This window comes from Triturus cristatus, chromosome 4_1 (genome assembly GCF_964204655.1).
Source record: "Triturus cristatus chromosome 4_1, aTriCri1.1, whole genome shotgun sequence".
Taxonomy (NCBI): Eukaryota; Metazoa; Chordata; class Amphibia; order Caudata; family Salamandridae; genus Triturus; species Triturus cristatus.
The window spans coordinates 361,217,913-361,234,759 of NC_140585.1; the positions used below are offsets into that span (position 1 = coordinate 361,217,913).

Below are 16,847 nucleotides of genomic sequence, written 5' to 3' on the forward strand. Positions count from 1 at the left end.
TCGCATCCAACTACCTTTAGCGTGAGATACGCTCCAAATCGTCGCCAAAAATGTAGTGGGCTGGCCCCACATGTTCAGGTGATGAAGTAGACGTAGCCGAGATGATTTTATGTAGTTTATTAAATCCATAAGTAGAAGTTACAGCAAGCTAGAACAAGCCCCACCAGGAGCAGCCTCCTAGCTGCTCAGCCCATCTTCCAACTGACAGTCACACACCAGGCTTCCAAGCATTCCACTCATGTCACTCACACCAACATTCTACATGGAACACTCACATTGGCTGAGCAGCTAGGTACAGGATGAAAGGGAACATATTAACATGACCTGAGGATACTACACTTGGTCTACAGCACACACTTTCATAAAACACTGTTGTGTAGATGTGCAAGCAAAACAACAAGCTAGTGTGGGCCAGGCTGTATTAAGAACACTTTTTCCAACCACTGCAACAGATACAGTTTGCCATCGCTAAGGAGGTAACTGCTGTATAGTCTATGCACAAGTATACGATCTACAGCTCCTATGCCTTGAACGGAAAATTCTACTTACCAGTATGCATCTGTTCTTGGCATGTAGAGCTGTAGATTCGGATACGCCCACTCTCCTCCCCAGATACCTCTATCTGTTCCAGTATTATCTTACTTGGATACATTACACATGGACATCTTTTCTATTTCTTACTAACTCCATCATAACCCTCCATGGCAAAACAATCAGGAAATGGAGTCAATGCCCATGCGCACTATCGTCCTAAGGAGGAGTCACCTACCTCGTGACTACGACTTCTTCCAAGACAAAAACAAAGTGCAAACATCCAAGCCCAACACCAGATGGCGATCTATGCACAAGTATAAGAATCTACAGCTCTACATGCCAAAAACAGATGCATACTGGTAAGTAGCATTTTCCTTCCGCCACTGTTCTCCCGCCACAGCTTGTTGGAGGGGAATCTGCTAAACAAAAACAAGATACAATTGGTAAAGTAATATAGGTTTAATCAGATTCAACTGGGGAGAGCAGTCTCCTCCGTGGAGGCTGAAACCTGATGTCTGAAGTACTGCATGCAGGCAGCGAAATTTATAGGCAAAAAACACATTAAGTACGTCGGCATATGTTTGTGGTGACCTATTTTGGGACCTATTTGGTACAATGGATCATCTGCACTAACCACCTAATGTTCTGTCAAGTTTCCTGAAACTGAAGTTAAACGTGACATTTTCGTGCAGAAACCAGTTGCACTAACTACAAATTTCTGTCTAGGTTCCTGAAACTAAAGTGCGATGTGACCTTTATGTGACCTTACGGTTTCTGCTTAACTCACTGCCTTTCAGCATGAAGATTGTTTCCATGCGCGAGTCTGTCGCTGATTACATAGATTTGATGCTATTTCCAGCCTGAAAGATCGCATGGGTGTCTGTTGTCTTAGATCTGTGGGGTTCTCTACACTATGCTTCCCATTCTGCTCTCTACCAAGCTTCTCCATGTTGAAGGTTTCCCAAGAGGGTACAATGTTTAAAGTACCTGGTTGGCGAATTTTTTTGTTGAGAAAATAAACTTCCTTAGCCAGGAGTTTTTCTCAGTATTACATAATTTAGTTTCATTATTAATTGGTATCCGAGCAAATGTGTGAGAGTATGTTCTTCCATGCAAACCAGTAGGAAGGATGATAAGGAATTACTGGTTTAGCATGCTGGATTAAGGCCTGGCATGACTAGTAGTACATTGGTAATCTGTGGACTCTTTTAAGATTTTACATTATGGGGAGGTGGTGGTCCCCGGGGTCGATAACGGGGCCCCCTCCTTCTAAAAATAAAATAAAGACATGGGGAGGTGGTGGTGGTCCCGGGGGGTCGGAGCCCCCATACTTTATTTTATTGCCCCGGGAGCTGGTGGTGCGGGGGGGGCAGGTGGGGGTCCAGGTGCCCCCATATGCTATTTTATTGCTCCAGGGAGCTGGTGGTCCCTGAGGGAGTCCGTGCATGCCCCCCCCCCCCCGACGTTATTTCATTGCCTCAGGGAGGTGGTGGTCCTTGAGGCCTCCCCCGTTATAATGTTCATACACTGTGGCCCTTTTCAAAACAAGCGTGCTAGCCTGTACTTGGTTTTATTTTATTTTTTTAGCCACAAATTTACGGATTTTGCAAATTCACTGCAATTGAAAAAAAAATATATAGTTATACGTGTGAATGTGTGTGTGTATATATAGTAAGGAATGGTAACAATATCTTACTATTTTAAAAAAAAATAAACTTCAGAAATTCACTGAAAAAACAAAGGTTAGAGGAACATTATACTTAGGTGAAAATGTCAGTTAAAACGTGTTTTAAATTAACAAAACCACTGATCTGCTTCTCAAGTAACTATACCTTGCGCCTTAAAATGACTATAACCCGCGCCTCGCCATGCGCATTGTTGTAATAAATTGTTATTTTAGATGTTAGTGATGGTATCAATGTCATAGAGCATGTCCTGAGTGATGTAATATCTGAGGTAATTAGCAGTGCTTTGTTAGTTAGTTTAAAACGGTGTGCGAGTCTCCTTAATTTCTTTTTTTATGGACTTTTTTAAATATAAAGTTAGACATGATTTCTATTTTTTTTGTTGTTTTTTTTTAAACATAGAGTAACTTTTCCATTGCCATGGCAGTGTGGGATTGGTCACTGAACCCATTCCACTGCAAGTGCCCACTCTCCACAGAGCATGATGTGGGGCTGGGTGCACACAGCTGATTGTGTGATGTAACAATATAAAGGGGGGTCATTTTAAGTAAGGCTGACCTACTGACTTAGTCAAAGGGGTCATTTTATGGCACCATTGGTAGTGTTTATTTTTTGGGGTGGGGGCATGTCCCCCCTTCCTAGACCACATAAGGACCCTGGGGCAATAGTTTCTTCTTTATTTTGGGGAGGGAGGTGTAACGGGAAGCTCCATCCATTGGGACCAATTTTACTCATTTTTTTGGGGGTGGAGTGTGGGCTCCCCCCTCCCCAAACCTCGAAAGGGCCCTGGGGACCCCATCCACTGTGGCTGATTTTATTTATTTTGGGGCGGAGGTTGTTATATTCTTCCTTTCACTTGGCATTAATTGCTTGTATTTCATATGATGCTTTGGACTGCTTGCTACTCCCTAGCAACCTGCTTCCTCTGTTGTGGCTTTGGAATGTGGACGGCAGATGGTGAGCAGTCGCAGAGGAGAGTGGCTAGTGCTCCAGGGGTTCGTTCCTTTCATCTAATAAATCAACTTATATACATTTTATGTGTCCTGCCTCTTCAAAACTGGCGACGAGGAAGGGATGGCCTTAAAATAGGAGGACACCAACGTGCTGAACTAATTCTACTACATGCTGGTGGGGTGTGCAATATTTTAGAACATTTGTGTGGGGAACTAAATTTCAACTACACACTGATCACAAACCCTTAATAGATTTGTTCTCCACAAGAGGTGCGGGTAAAGCCACTCCAAGGATTGCCAAATGGTTTTTCGTCTTCAAGAATATATCTTTGAGATTAAGTATATCCCAGGTGCAAGAAATATAAATGCCGATTGTGTGTTAAGATTACCATTAGATGTGGTAAAAGATAATGAGGATGACGAATGGATGGTGGCAGAAATAAAAGATGTGTATAGCGCCATCAGTGAGGAGGAGTGGAAGAAAGCAGTTGTTGAGGATGACGTGTTGAGTAAAATAAAAAAAATTCTGAGCAACGAACAAGGATGGAGATTACACAAAGAATTAGAACCATTTAAATTAATTTAGTCTGAGTTGAACGTTATAGATAATTTACTTAGGAGAGGGTGTAGGTTGGTTGTGCCTGTGGTACTGAGAGAAAGAGTGTTGAAAATCATGCACTAGGGTCACGGTGGAATGTCTGCCACGAAAAGAAGAATTAGAGAGGACTTTTGGTGTCCCGGTAAGGACATTCAAATCGAACGATATGTTTGTGATTGCATGGTGTGTGTGTGCAGTGACAAAACCCATTCTTCTCAGAAAACCACCATTATTTCATCACCCATTCCTAAGGGTCCTTGGGACAAACTGGCCATTGATATTTGTGGACCCTTTGATGTCTTGAACATGTGTGAGAGATTTGCCATAGTCATGGTAGATTATTTCTCAAAGTGGCCGGAGTTAGCTTTCCTTAAAGAAGTTAAGGCTGCCAATGTTATTTCATTTTGTGAGGATATCTTCAGAAGGGAGGGTTGTCCTGTGGAGATCGTCACAGTTAATGGACCCCAATTTATTTCTGAAGAGTTTGAGGCATTTCTTGTCAGATGGGGTATTAAACATACTAGAACACCCGTTTACCATCCAAGGGGAAATGGTCTTGTGGAACGCTTTAACAGAGTTTTGGTTGAGTGCGTCCAACTGGCGTGTATGAGTAGAGAATGCTGTAAACAACAGGTCAAGAATATGTTATGGTCATATCGGACCACTCTTCATTCGGTGAAAAAAGATACACCCTTCTCTTTACTCAAGGGCAGAGTACCTTGTTCGGTGGCTGTACCTGCTTGGATGAACAGAGCTGGAAAATGTAATACTGATTTAAAAATAGTATGCTGCAGAGTGGACAATTACCAAAAAGCTTACGGTCCTAGACGTAACAAGAAAATTGTTAAATCCAAACGTTTGTTCTCGTAAGGAATGTTTGTATGAGTGTTTATGGGGACAAAGCCAGGAAAGGGTATTCGAAATGGTCCTCCCCCAAGAAAGTAGTTTTTGTTAAAGGGAACAGCGTGAAACTATCCGATGGAAAATGGTGGAACACCAGAAAAGTGTTGCTTTGTTCTGACACTGAAATTGCGGTATCTTCTGATATCCAACAAGATGCTGACCCAAGTAAAGCTATTCCTTTTTCAAATGATGCATCCACCCCGGGGGGTTACTACCAGTACTAGACGCATCTGTGTGATGCCTAAAAAATATGACTATTAAGTTTGTTCATAATGTAACATTTGTTTGTGTTGGAAAATTTCTTAAGAGGGGAGATGTTATATTCTTCCTTTCACTTGGCATTAATTGCTTGTATTTCATATAATGCTTTGGAATCCTTGCTACTCCCTAGCAACCTGCTTCCTCTGTTGTGGCTTTGGAATGTGGACGACAGATGGTGAGCAGTTGCAGAGGAGAGCGGCTAGTGCTCCAGGGGTTTGTTCCATTCATCTAATAAATCAACGTATATACATTTAATGTGTCCTGCCTCTTCAAAAGGGGGGTAGGGTGCCTGGGTGCCCTCGCCCCAAGTCATCCAGAAGCCCTGAGGTCCGATGGCAGTAGTTACCTGGGGAACCCATTTCCCGGGGCACAGGAGTTTCCTTTGTGCAAGAGCGCGGATAGGGAGAACTTCAGCTCCCTGCCTGCACTCCTGCGGGCAGGAAATAAATGCATCCATCTCCAGCCGCACCAGGATGGGTGAAGGCGGGGGTTGTGGGGACCCTGTGGCTCCTCTTGCAGACCTTTGAGCTGATGTTTCTGTGGGTGTCCTAGGTAGGACTGTGGCAACCCACCAAATTTTTTAGTGTGTTGTGGGCCCAGGCTACGGAGTCCCAGGGACCTTGTAATGGCTCTGCAAGGGGGCCTGGGCACCCCCTTCCTGTTAAAATGTAATGTGACTGTTGGGGATAGGGTCCTTGTGACCTGATAATGGCTCGGGGGTGGGAGGGGAGAGTCACACTCCCCTCCCCATCAATGAAATGTTATCCGGCCCTGCGGGTGGGGTTCCTGGCCTCCTGCTAATGGCCCCCTCCCCTTAATTATAAAAACAATACCCAGCCCCTGTACAACTACACCCCCATGGGGGAGGGTAGGTAAAGTAAAACGAATAAAAAGGAAGCGTTTTTATTTATTTATTTTTTATTTTTTAATGCGACTGCAGAATCATCCCTGTCCCCAAAAAATATATACTATTTTGGTACTTCTACCCTGTCTTGCCTTGACCCTCATGTGGTGGCAGCCAGTCAGATTTTAGTATTAAGTGGTGATGCTGGTTAGGCTTCACCATACGATACTGTCACAAACCTCAAAGATGGTCAGTCCTTGGATTCACACTAATAAATCCTTACCTCAGTCCTGGTAGTGTGGCAAAGATCAGTCAGGCTTTACTAAAGGAACATGTGTTGTGCATTTCAGAGTACCAAAATGGACAATAAGTAATTGACGCGACTCAAGTGAAATCGGACACCAATTTATAAATAATAAAGTATATTTGTATCTTAATTTAGACACCAAGACGAATGGAATACTTTGCATATAACCGGACTTGTAGATTTGTGAAGAAATATAAAATCAGTACAAAATACCACTTGTGAGAATCCATCACTTGCAGGTCGATAGCTGGGTAAAGGTGATGCGGGTCCCTGGACCAAGCCACGACAGTCAGTTCAATTTTACCTGGCCTGTGAAGCCCGGGTGCAGAGTTATCCTGTCTGTCCCTGGTGCTGAACGGGAGCTGCGGGAGAGCTGCTTTTACTGCAAAACTGTGGTGCAGGGGAGCAAGGTGCTAAAACACAACAATTGGGCCTCTGCCAGATGAACGTCGGATGGAGTTCTCTCTAGGTGCTTCGAGAGCAGGGCTAGGCTGCTGGACTGGTGACCTACAAGCCTTGGTAGCTGTAAGTAGAGCAGATGGTTACTTTGATGTTCAGTGCTCCTGGGGAACGCTGTAGCTGCCTGTAACTTCATGGAAGGCACGATTACAGTTCCCACTATGCACTGGACCATTTGGATTCAGGCAATCCCTCGAAGGCCACAATGGCTACTGATTCTTCTAATTCAGAGCGCTGTTTTACCTGCAATTTGAAGGTGACTAGTGCCACTAGTCTAGGGGAGTCCGAGGGTGCTTCAGGCTTCCACAGGAGTCCCTCTGTCTGGGGTAACAGAGTTAGCCTAGTACGAGTCTTGATTAGGCAGTTCCAGACGTGTTGCACTTGCGTCACAGTATCCCTCTTATGCTTTGTGCTAGTCCTTTTGATGCACACACGGGTCTCTTCCTTGTTCTCTTGATTGCAGGATGTTCAGAACTGACGTTCTGTTGTCAGGGGTTGCCCTTAAATCCTAGATTTAGGGGTGTGTGTGCAAATGGCCAATGGGCGACTAGCCCCAGCGGCTAATTCACCCCCTGAAGTAACCACAGGTGTAGGTCACCTTTTCTACCCAGAATCCATTATTTCTACCACTTTAAAAAATTTGAAAAATCTTCCTCAGCTGTACAGACCAGACTGGCCATCCCTAGAGGTGTGGCTAGCCTTTCGGGGATGTATGCCTCCTGACTATCTAATTTTCCCACCTGCCAGGGTGCAAATGTGCCTGGGGCAGTGGGATGGCTGGTCCATCCCTTGAGAGGGAGCCTGGATGCCTTTCAGAGGTGGTGTAGCCTTTGAAGCTCACCACTTTGATGTGCCTCTTCACTAGCCAGCCTGGGAGGGAGGAGATGTGACCTCCTTCCTGCCCAGGCCTTTGTTTCCGACTCCTGGGAGTGTTCACACTGCCTGACAGAAGGTCAACATCCTTTCTTGGCGGCAGCAGCAAGTGCAGGCTGTCAACAATAGCAGAGTAGATGGGCAACCTCTAAGGTAGCCACGTGGGTGCATGCCACATCGCTCATGGAACGAGATTCGTGTCGGGGGTGAGAAAGTACATTATTTGATACCAAACATGACCTATTTAGGCACTACCATAATGGAGCTGTCAACCTTAGGTTAGCCCGGGTGCCAGCCCGTTATCCTATGGACCGTCAGTCAATTATAGTGTCCTTAAATGGTAAAGGGCCCTATAGGAACATATATTAATGGTATGGACATGCAAGTGCAAGATTATAATGCACCCTTCCTCCTGGGCTTTAGGAGGGTGACTGACCTATATTGAAGACAGTGCATTGACAGTCACACATGGTGAGGGCAAAGTCGAGTTTGAGCAGGTTGCACTTCTCCTGCAGTCTGTAATGGCAGGCTTACTGTCAGTAGTTTATTTGGGTCACTCAAGGTGGAACAAACAGTGCTGCAAGCCCTGGGGCCCTGGGTTCCACTGGTAACATGTCCTAGGGACTTATGAAGCGGGTAAAGTTCTTGCCAGTTGGCGTTATCAAGACACACTACAGCACTGGCACCTGTAATAAAAAGGTTCCTGGAAGGGGCAAAGCGAATAGCCCCTCCCAGAACAGGATCCACACCTGAGTGGAACCTTAATATGGTCTTACGGCAGTTTATAAAGGAGCCTTTCGAACCACTACACAAATTAAAACTCAAGATCCTAACCCTAAAAACAGCATTTCTGATCACAAATATCTCACTGCACAGGGTGAGCGCATTACAGGCTTTAGCAATTCAGGAACCCTACTTACAAACACACAAGGACAGACTACTTATGAGAATGAACCCACACTTTCGTCCAAAGGGAATATCACAATTCCATGTCAACCAAACAATTCGCTACCTGACCCGAAGACTAAGGCAGAATGAGTACTGCAACACTTGATGTACAAAGGGCTGTACTGTATTAGTTGGAGAAAACAAAGGACTTCACGAAAGAAAGCTAATTCTTTGCATTGTTCGCAGAACAAAATAAAGGGTTCACCCGTAACTAAGCGCACTATCGCTAGGTGAATAGTACAGATCATCAAGAAAGCAGGCATACATCTGGAAACAAAAACTAGAGCACTGTCCACCAGAAAGGAGGCAGCAAATGTCTCTCTAAGTGACATTTGTATGGCTGCCACGTGATCATAAGTGCATACATTCACCAAGCAATACTGCATTGATGTTAAAATAAATAAGTCACGTGGGATAGAGCTTACAGAAAAGCTTGTTTGCCAGTTCAAGTTCATTTCAACCCACTCTCCAAGGGTGAAAAAACTTAATTCTACAAAATCATTGCATCAAGAAAATTCACACTGCAAAACAAAATGCTTACTTACCTGTAGTAGTAGTTTTTCAGCTTGAAGAATATTCTGGATGTACATACAATCCTCCTACTTCCCCAAGAAATGAGGTGCAACATGAACATGCAACAAGGAGGAAAGAATAAGAAAGTTGTTTTAGTCATGACAGGGAAGTCACAACAGCAAGTCAAATTACCAAGAAAGAGGGAAAAAAAGAATCTAATAACTATTTGGAGACTTCTTGTGGTACACACCTCATCTCATAATGGTTTAGACTTGACACCAAAAGGTACCAGATGGTCCCCAAACATAAAAGAAGTCTAAAAATATTCTGTTTCCAACCAACAGATAGCAGAATATAATACAGCATGTGAATTCAGAAACTTCTTACAGCTGCAAAACTACTATAGATAAGTAACCAATTTGATTATACTCTCACATCTCATGGCCCCCGCCCCTCTCCGTTCCCTTTCAAACTCCTTCACTCATGTCCATTCCTATTTTGAAAAGTGGCCTTTTTTTTTTATAGAAATCATTTCTCTCAAACGTATTAGTGAGCTTCAAGCACTTATGGGTAGGGTTGTCCATGGAACTAACCATTAATTCTTACCCAAGGTTGTAACTTCTTTGAATATCAACCAAACTGTTGAAACAACTGTTAAAAATTGCACACACAACACAGTTAAAATCCCACTCCAATTTATAACCTTAGTTTATTTTAAAGAACAAGAATGACACCAAAATGACAAAAATCCAAAAAGGGGAACTTTAGATATAAATATTTAGAGTGATAACTACAAAAAGAACAATTGATGGACAGAATGCAGAACAATGTCATACATTGGCATGGAGAGCACGGGACCCACGTCTGAGCATATCCGTCCCACTCGGGGTGGCAAAAAGAACAATTGATGTACAGAATGCAGAACAATGTCATGTGAATTGGGGTAAATGTTTGCATTGTCCAACATTCCCTCCATCAATTGTTTCTATTTTTAGAGTGATAAATAACAATGGTACCAAAAAAGCGCAAAGTGCCAACTGCTGGCAACTGGTTGCGCTAACCCGAGACCAGAGCAACAAGTGAAGCCGAGCATGATGCAGTGCAGGTGGCATAAGAGGGTGAGGTTGGTCCCTGGCAGGAAGTTACTTTCACACAGGTTTCGAGAAGACTGCAGGCTGGATCCGAAGACTAGCTTGGCGACAACAGATTGGCAAAGGACGAGGTCTCGGTGAAGCCGTGAATGACGGAAAAAGCTCTGAGCATGAAATGTCTGGAGTTCGTGCCCAGGAAGTTGTCAACCTCAATCGTATGCTGCTTGGCTTTGGACCTGATGAAGATTTCTACTTTCGGACTTGGTCTCTTTTCTGGAAGTTGAATTCCTTAAGTGGGGCACAGCTTCAGTATGTAGCAGCAGAGGTTTCAACATTGTTGGATGCCTGTTGACGTCAGGCCCGCTGAATAGGATTTGCTGCTGCGGAGAAGCCAAGTCATGCCCATTGGCGATGCACGCTCTGCAGATTGGCGTGACACATTGGTTCAGGTCTTCTGTTATGTCAGTTCTCCAGGTAAAAATCCTTGAAGTTTTTAAGTCCCAGGTTTTAGGTTTAGGCAGGTGGAGTGCCCTCTGACACCAACCAAGTTTCCCAGGACCTCCGGAACAGCACTTTGGGGTAAGGACTTGCTCCAACAGAAACTGCCAGCAGCATCAAGGGCAGGACCAGATTAAACTGGTCAGGTGGGCTCATTCGGGAATCAGGCTTTTTGCACCTTTTGTGACCCTGTAGTCTAATAGGTTAGCCAACTGGCTTCTGTTTTCCACAAGTCCATTAGCGTTATGAAGAGGGTGTCTAAGGGTGTTACTTTTCTGTCCAGTGCCATGCTTTGTCCTCCCCCTAAACCATCTCTCCTCCAACCGGATTTGGAGCCTGCCTGCCTAGAAGAAAAGGGAAGCAAAACCAAAGGGGATGATGGACGGAGTGTTAAACAATGCAAGCACTCACCCCCAGTCAACTGAACTGTTTTTAATCCATCATCATTCTTTAGCTCACTCCGCCACCCCAGTTCAGACATGGCCATATGCAAATCAGTCTGACCCTGTGCCTCATGGGAACAGTACAGCCCAAACTGCCAAGCCATGTCTTCCCTGGACCGGAAACAAGCATCCTGGGACCGGTTTCTGTCTAATCAGCCGTCATCAGCCAGACAAGCTGGACTGTTCCCATGAGGCACAGGGTCAGACTGATTTGCATATGGCCATGTCTGAACTGGGGTGGCGGAGTGAGCTAAAGAATGATGGATTAAACCCAGATCAGTTGACTGGGGGTGAGTGCTTGAATTGTTCAACACTCTGTCCATCATCCCCTTTGGTTTTGCTTTAGAAGAAAAGGGAGGCAGACACAGGTCTGGCAATGACAGGGTAGGCATCCTTTGAAACTAGGGTAGGCATCCTTTGAAACTAAGGAAGGGGCTAACCTCAGCCACCAGTCTACCGGCTCAAGGATGAACTACCCCTCCCCACACCCAAAGCCATTTGTTCACTGTCTGGGAGGAATCCACCTCTCACTCCAGTGAAGGCATCAGCACTCAGGCGACAACCGGACACTGGCAGGAATGCCTTTTGGTCTTGGGCAGCAAACTGATTACTTTCTAATAGTGTCCGTTCTTTCACGGTAATATAAAATCCAACTTTACTATTAAATTTAATTTTAAATTTGTATTAAAATAAGACCTTGAACCATTTTTTTTAAATCTAAAAATGCAAACCATCAGTAGCCTTTGAATGAACCAGCCTTGCCACAGTGAAAAACGTTTTTTTTTTTTTTATACTGTTGTTGCTTGTTAAACATTAGACATACATGGCCTACTTTTAAATACTATGTACCCTGCCCTATGGACATTAAGGTCGACCTTGTGGGGGGGGGCGGGCGGCTTACAAGTATGAAAACAGAAGGTTTAGACCTGACAAAAGGTTTATTTTGACAAACTGAAATGGCAGTTTTAAAACTGCACCACCAGGCTGCAGTGGGAAGCCAGGATACATGTTAAGAGTGTCACTTTAGTGGTGCAAAACAAGTGCTACACTTCACTAGTGTCAGTTACCGTACAAGCCTTCGGTACAAAGGGTATCATATACTAGGGACGTGTAGCTAAAGTTAAATGTGCTAGTGAGGGATTTAACCAGATCAACATGTTTTATGGGTCAGAGGACATGCAGAGCAGTGTCCCTGTGGGCAGAGGCCACAAACCAGCAATAAAACTTAGCCAAGAACAGTGTTGAAAGGGGCTTTTGCCTACACATTGAAAGAGAGAAATAAGCATGTGTTTGCAAAATATTAGTCTGCTAAATATTAGTTGAAGTGCTTATTGCAACTGAAAATAAATGATTTGTTTTCCAAATATTTTTAAAGAACTTAATGGCTGTGGGGCTGCGTGTGGGTTACAACCATGCTCAAGTGAGAAGTTGAGATTGAGGTACACATCAAGGGAATTATGAAGAACCAGTATAGAAGTTTTTTAATGAAGTAGAAGATATGTGGTGTGTAGTGCCGGAATTGGGCAGTGTTCACTCAGAGGTATTGCGCCCTGCCTAGAAAGATGGGCAGTGACAGGAAACGTAGCAGTGTGCTTCGAGGCGATCAATATCTTTATAGGTATATACTGTTGGGATGGAGTGTCAGTGATGGGAAAGAAATGAACACTGGGTGGGTGGGGGTCAGTGATGGAAGAGCGGGACAACGACAGGCGAGAACAATGATGAGAGAAGTGCACAGCAACGGAAAGGTAGACAGTGACATGAGAAGTCATATACTTATTACGAGAAGTTGTAAGTAACAGAGGGGCTTTGTGGAAAATCTGAACCTTAAGGCGAGCGGTGTTGGATGATGTATATGTACTATGCTTCACCGTAGAGCTGTGACCAGAGACCCGCTCTGAGTACCATAAAAATCGTATCCAGGAGACCGTGAGAAGAGCCTGTATCCACAGTGCCTCAGTACAATCTCCACCCACCAGTGATTTAGTGCACTTTTGAACGGTCAGACACAAATAATAGTCTGTACATTGGGGCTCGGCTTTAAAAAGTGTGTAGATCACTGCTAAATATACTTGAAGCAGATAGATTCTGCGCAAGAACTGGAAATAGTGTAATATAGTATATTTGCTCCTGTAGGCCTGGGAAAAACATAATGCCATCTTTGCTTAGCTAATAATGTAATCCTGTGTATTGCTTCGAATGTATATATGTGTAAGGAATATGATATGCGTTACAATAGGACTATATATTGTTTTATTTTTTTATTAGTTCATATAGAAAAATCTAAAATTGTCGATTTTCTTTAAATACAAGTGAGTTGTAAAACAGAACACCGTACTGGATAATTAGGAAATATAGTAAAAAGTATTTGCAGTAACCTATTTGTTTCCTATTTTCTCTTACCAGAAGGCGATTTACCAGAATCTGTAACTTCAAATTTGAGTACTCTCCACCCTGAGAAAACCACTATCCAGGTTCCAGCTGTTGGCTCCAATGCCACCTTCAACGCCTTCAAGCAACGTTATTTAAAGGAAAGAAGCAAGAGTGTAGATATTGGCTTGCCGAAATAGAAAACAGACTTTTTCTTGCCTTTTTTTCTGAAAAGGGAATAATCAATTTTTAAATGTCAATGGAAATTGGTAACATTTGGACACTGAAGTTGGTCAAACTTTTCAAGTGTGCTGTATCCTGCATGGATTGGAGAGTGCCTCTTCGACACAAACCAAATGGTGGTCTGGCCCCCAAAATCCTAGCACTGAACCACTGACTAGTGGTCTGCATGAAGGATACCTCTAATCAAAATGTGTTTTTTTTGTTTTGGCACGAACAAAACCTTTCAGGTAATATGTACATTTAAATGACCTCCACAGTCCACACAAGGATGGGTAATGAAGAATATTTTATACTACTTAGTGTGTAGTGGGCCATATTAGAAGCACAGTGGATTGTGTACCCTGTTGATGGTAGCACCAGAGCACACTCCACCTGGGAACTTGCACACTCCACCTAGGAAGGTCACACAATAAATCTATCTTAATTCTGTTAATATTGTTCAGTGGGTTGAATACTTGACGCTGAGCTTCCTTCAACTTGCAAATGAGATGTTTGAATACAAGGTAGCCAAACCTGCCTTTCGTCCTTCCAGGTTTAATAAGATGCTGGCTCAACCGGCTTCTCCTTTCATTCCCTGCTCGCTAGTTCATCTTACCCAAATGAAACTCGTTTGCTTTCTGGTAGCGTTAGCCTGTCGATTATGGTATTCATAATCCTGTATCTATACTGCAAGACCTGCGTTCGCTAGGCTGTCCAGGAATATCCAACACGAGATGGAAGCATTATCGTTTATGATTTTGCATTAGTTTTGCATGTCAATTAATAGTCCCACGTGCAATACATACATACAAGCAATTGAAAATTAGATCAATTGAGTATGGGTAATAAACAGCCCTTTAAAGCTTCAGCCTTCCTAAGTCGCAAGTGTGTGGCTGTGAGTGCCTTATTTAGTTATTGTTTTTTTTACTTTAATGGTGTTCTGTACCCTATCTTCACAAAAAGGAGTCATACCATTTCTGTAAATCGTGATTATTCCATAGCCGATTTGTTTTAATATCTGTGAAATCGTGGGTTTAAAAAGAGAAAATAAATAACTTATCTATTTTTTTATTATTCTTTCAGCATAGATTCATTTGATTTTTTTCTTAAAAAGACCTACCATCATTTCTAGTTCACAACGAAAATACAAACTGGAAAGGGAGTTCGTGTTGGCTTGCCTAGAATGTTGTTCTAAAATCTGAATTAAACATTTTAAAGCACAAAGCAGTGATTGTTTGGGACTCACAATTCACAGAGATGTACTCCAGCACTTTAAAGGGGTGCAAATCTTTTTCCTATTTTAGTTTAATATGTTGTAGATTTGATTACTACTTTCCAACGTTGCTCCTTTAATTTGTTCCTGCTTACAAGCATTACTTTTTAAATCAGCTTAATAGTGCCTGTTTGTACCTGATTTGAAGGAACACAAGGCCATTACTTTTCTGGTTGTGCCTTGTAGTGTATGTTTAGATCCACCTGCCCTCTTTTTTCTTTACATTCTGTTATTCATAGTCCTGTATCTATATTGCAAAACCTGCATTTGCTAGACTGTAAAGGAATATCCAAGACCAGGTGAACTGTCCACACATAAAGTGGGAAAACTGGGGCAGTTGTAGTAGTGCTACCTGAAGGTCTTGATGTCGGTTTCCACTTAAAATTGCAGTAAACATGATGTAGACAATGTAGTTTTGCTAAATCACTGTGTAGCACAAGAAATAGACTGAAGTATTTTTATAGTGTAGTTTATGAAACGTAGGTTTGAGTGTTCATGGTTTCTCAGAACCTAACTGCATTTCATCCCATACAGTAAGTGATGTCTGGTATTGGTCCACGAGGGCTAAAGCCATGTCAGAATGTAAGGAAAATCTCTGGCTGTGGAAGCGATTCCTATCTAGATCCCAGATACATCAATGTATATTGTGTGTATCTCTGAAAAACATAGCATGTTTCTGGCCCTTTTAGACTAAGGATGGACACTCCTGCTTCAAATGTAGTTTTTTTTGGTCCTTTAAGAAAACTGCTGTTTTTTGCTGTTAGTTATCGTTTTACATAATGTGTTGATTGATTGTGACAGTTGTCCTTTTTTAGTTCATGTTTTGTCAACTGAAGTAGATGGGTATTTCAATTATAAGCTATATTAGCTAATGTTGTTGAATATAAAGATGTTTGTTAATCACATACTATTTTTGCAGTAATATCTTGTTTACATTTGGTACTTTTGTATTGAGATTTTGTATTTATGTGCACTGTGTATTTTATAATGGTTCTCAATTTATTTTCGTAATTCCAAACCTTTATATTTAAAATTCACCCAGTGGGTGATGTTAAACTACAGTAACGTTTTTTATACTTGGAATAAACAGATTTTAAACGAGCTCTCATTTGTGTTTTTATTTTTAAAAAATGGTTAAGTATAAAAAACATTGTTTTTCCTTGTGTTTCACTGCCATTCGGATAGCTCGGCTCTGATGGATGTTCCAGGGGGAAAAAAAGTGTCAACCTCTATATTATGTTTGAGAAGCTGTAATAAAGGCATCTCACAGACTGTTCTAAATTTGTACCGATGGACCCACTGGCCCTCTTTTTCGGGGACAGGCACTTAATGTTCGTCATCAGCTAGTGGCCGCAAGCAGAGCGGGGCAGAGTTTCTTTATCAAAGATGGTAATGCTTCCCTGGCTGCTTTACTATTTTTATAATCTCCCTGACCATATTCCTAAATAAACATTCCACACCTTACACTCCGCATTGGGGAGTTTGATATGGAATGAGGGGAGATGGCATGTTGCGCTTCGTAAACTACAACTACCGGTTGAGAAGGGGGTGGGGGGCTGGGTGCCTCGAACTGCAAACATTATTATTTGGCAGTACAGTTGCAATATCCTGCCCGTTGGCTGGCGGTGACCCACGGAAAAACTCTGCCTTCTCGCGGCTGCTTGTCTGCAAAGTCTATTTCAAGAGACTGGCCTACCCCGTGCCAAACTCCCACCCAATGCTAATGGGCTGCTTAGTGCAGCGTATAACCTGCTTCTCATGCCGAGCATACCCCAATATTTGTCTGGAGATTTCCGTGATCTCCATTGCTCCCTTTAGAGCTATTCTGTGCGTGACGGGAGTGGAGACAAGGGGGGTGGCCAGAGTCAACACACTTGGCATATTATTCCAAGATGGAGTACTGATGCCCTATGAGAGGAGTATGGGCTCCCAGCAGGCTATTGGCAATTTGTTGCCTGCTATGGAGAACCGGGGGCATTACAGACGGAACCTTACCACCACCCTTTGATACAAACATACATAATGGTTGGAGGGCACAGGATCATCACCTGGTTTATTCACACTTTAGCTTG

The 16,847-nt window shown here is 43.0% G+C and overlaps 1 protein-coding gene across 3 annotated transcripts in view; it reads left to right on the forward strand.

Annotated features, from left to right (window-relative positions):
* LOC146854951 (uncharacterized) overlaps positions 1-15,877 on the forward strand; it is a 98,933-nt gene extending 83,056 nt beyond the window's left edge. For 2 of the 3 annotated variants that reach the window (XM_085652381.1, XM_085652382.1), the window contains one exon: positions 13,317-15,877. In XM_085652381.1, the coding sequence (XP_085508507.1) occupies positions 13,317-13,480 (164 nt within the window). In that variant the 3' untranslated portion in view covers positions 13,481-15,877. The remainder of the gene's footprint in view (positions 1-13,316) is intronic. The other variant, XM_085652383.1, reaches the window with a different exon arrangement.
* The last annotated feature ends 970 nt before the right edge of the window (positions 15,878-16,847 follow it).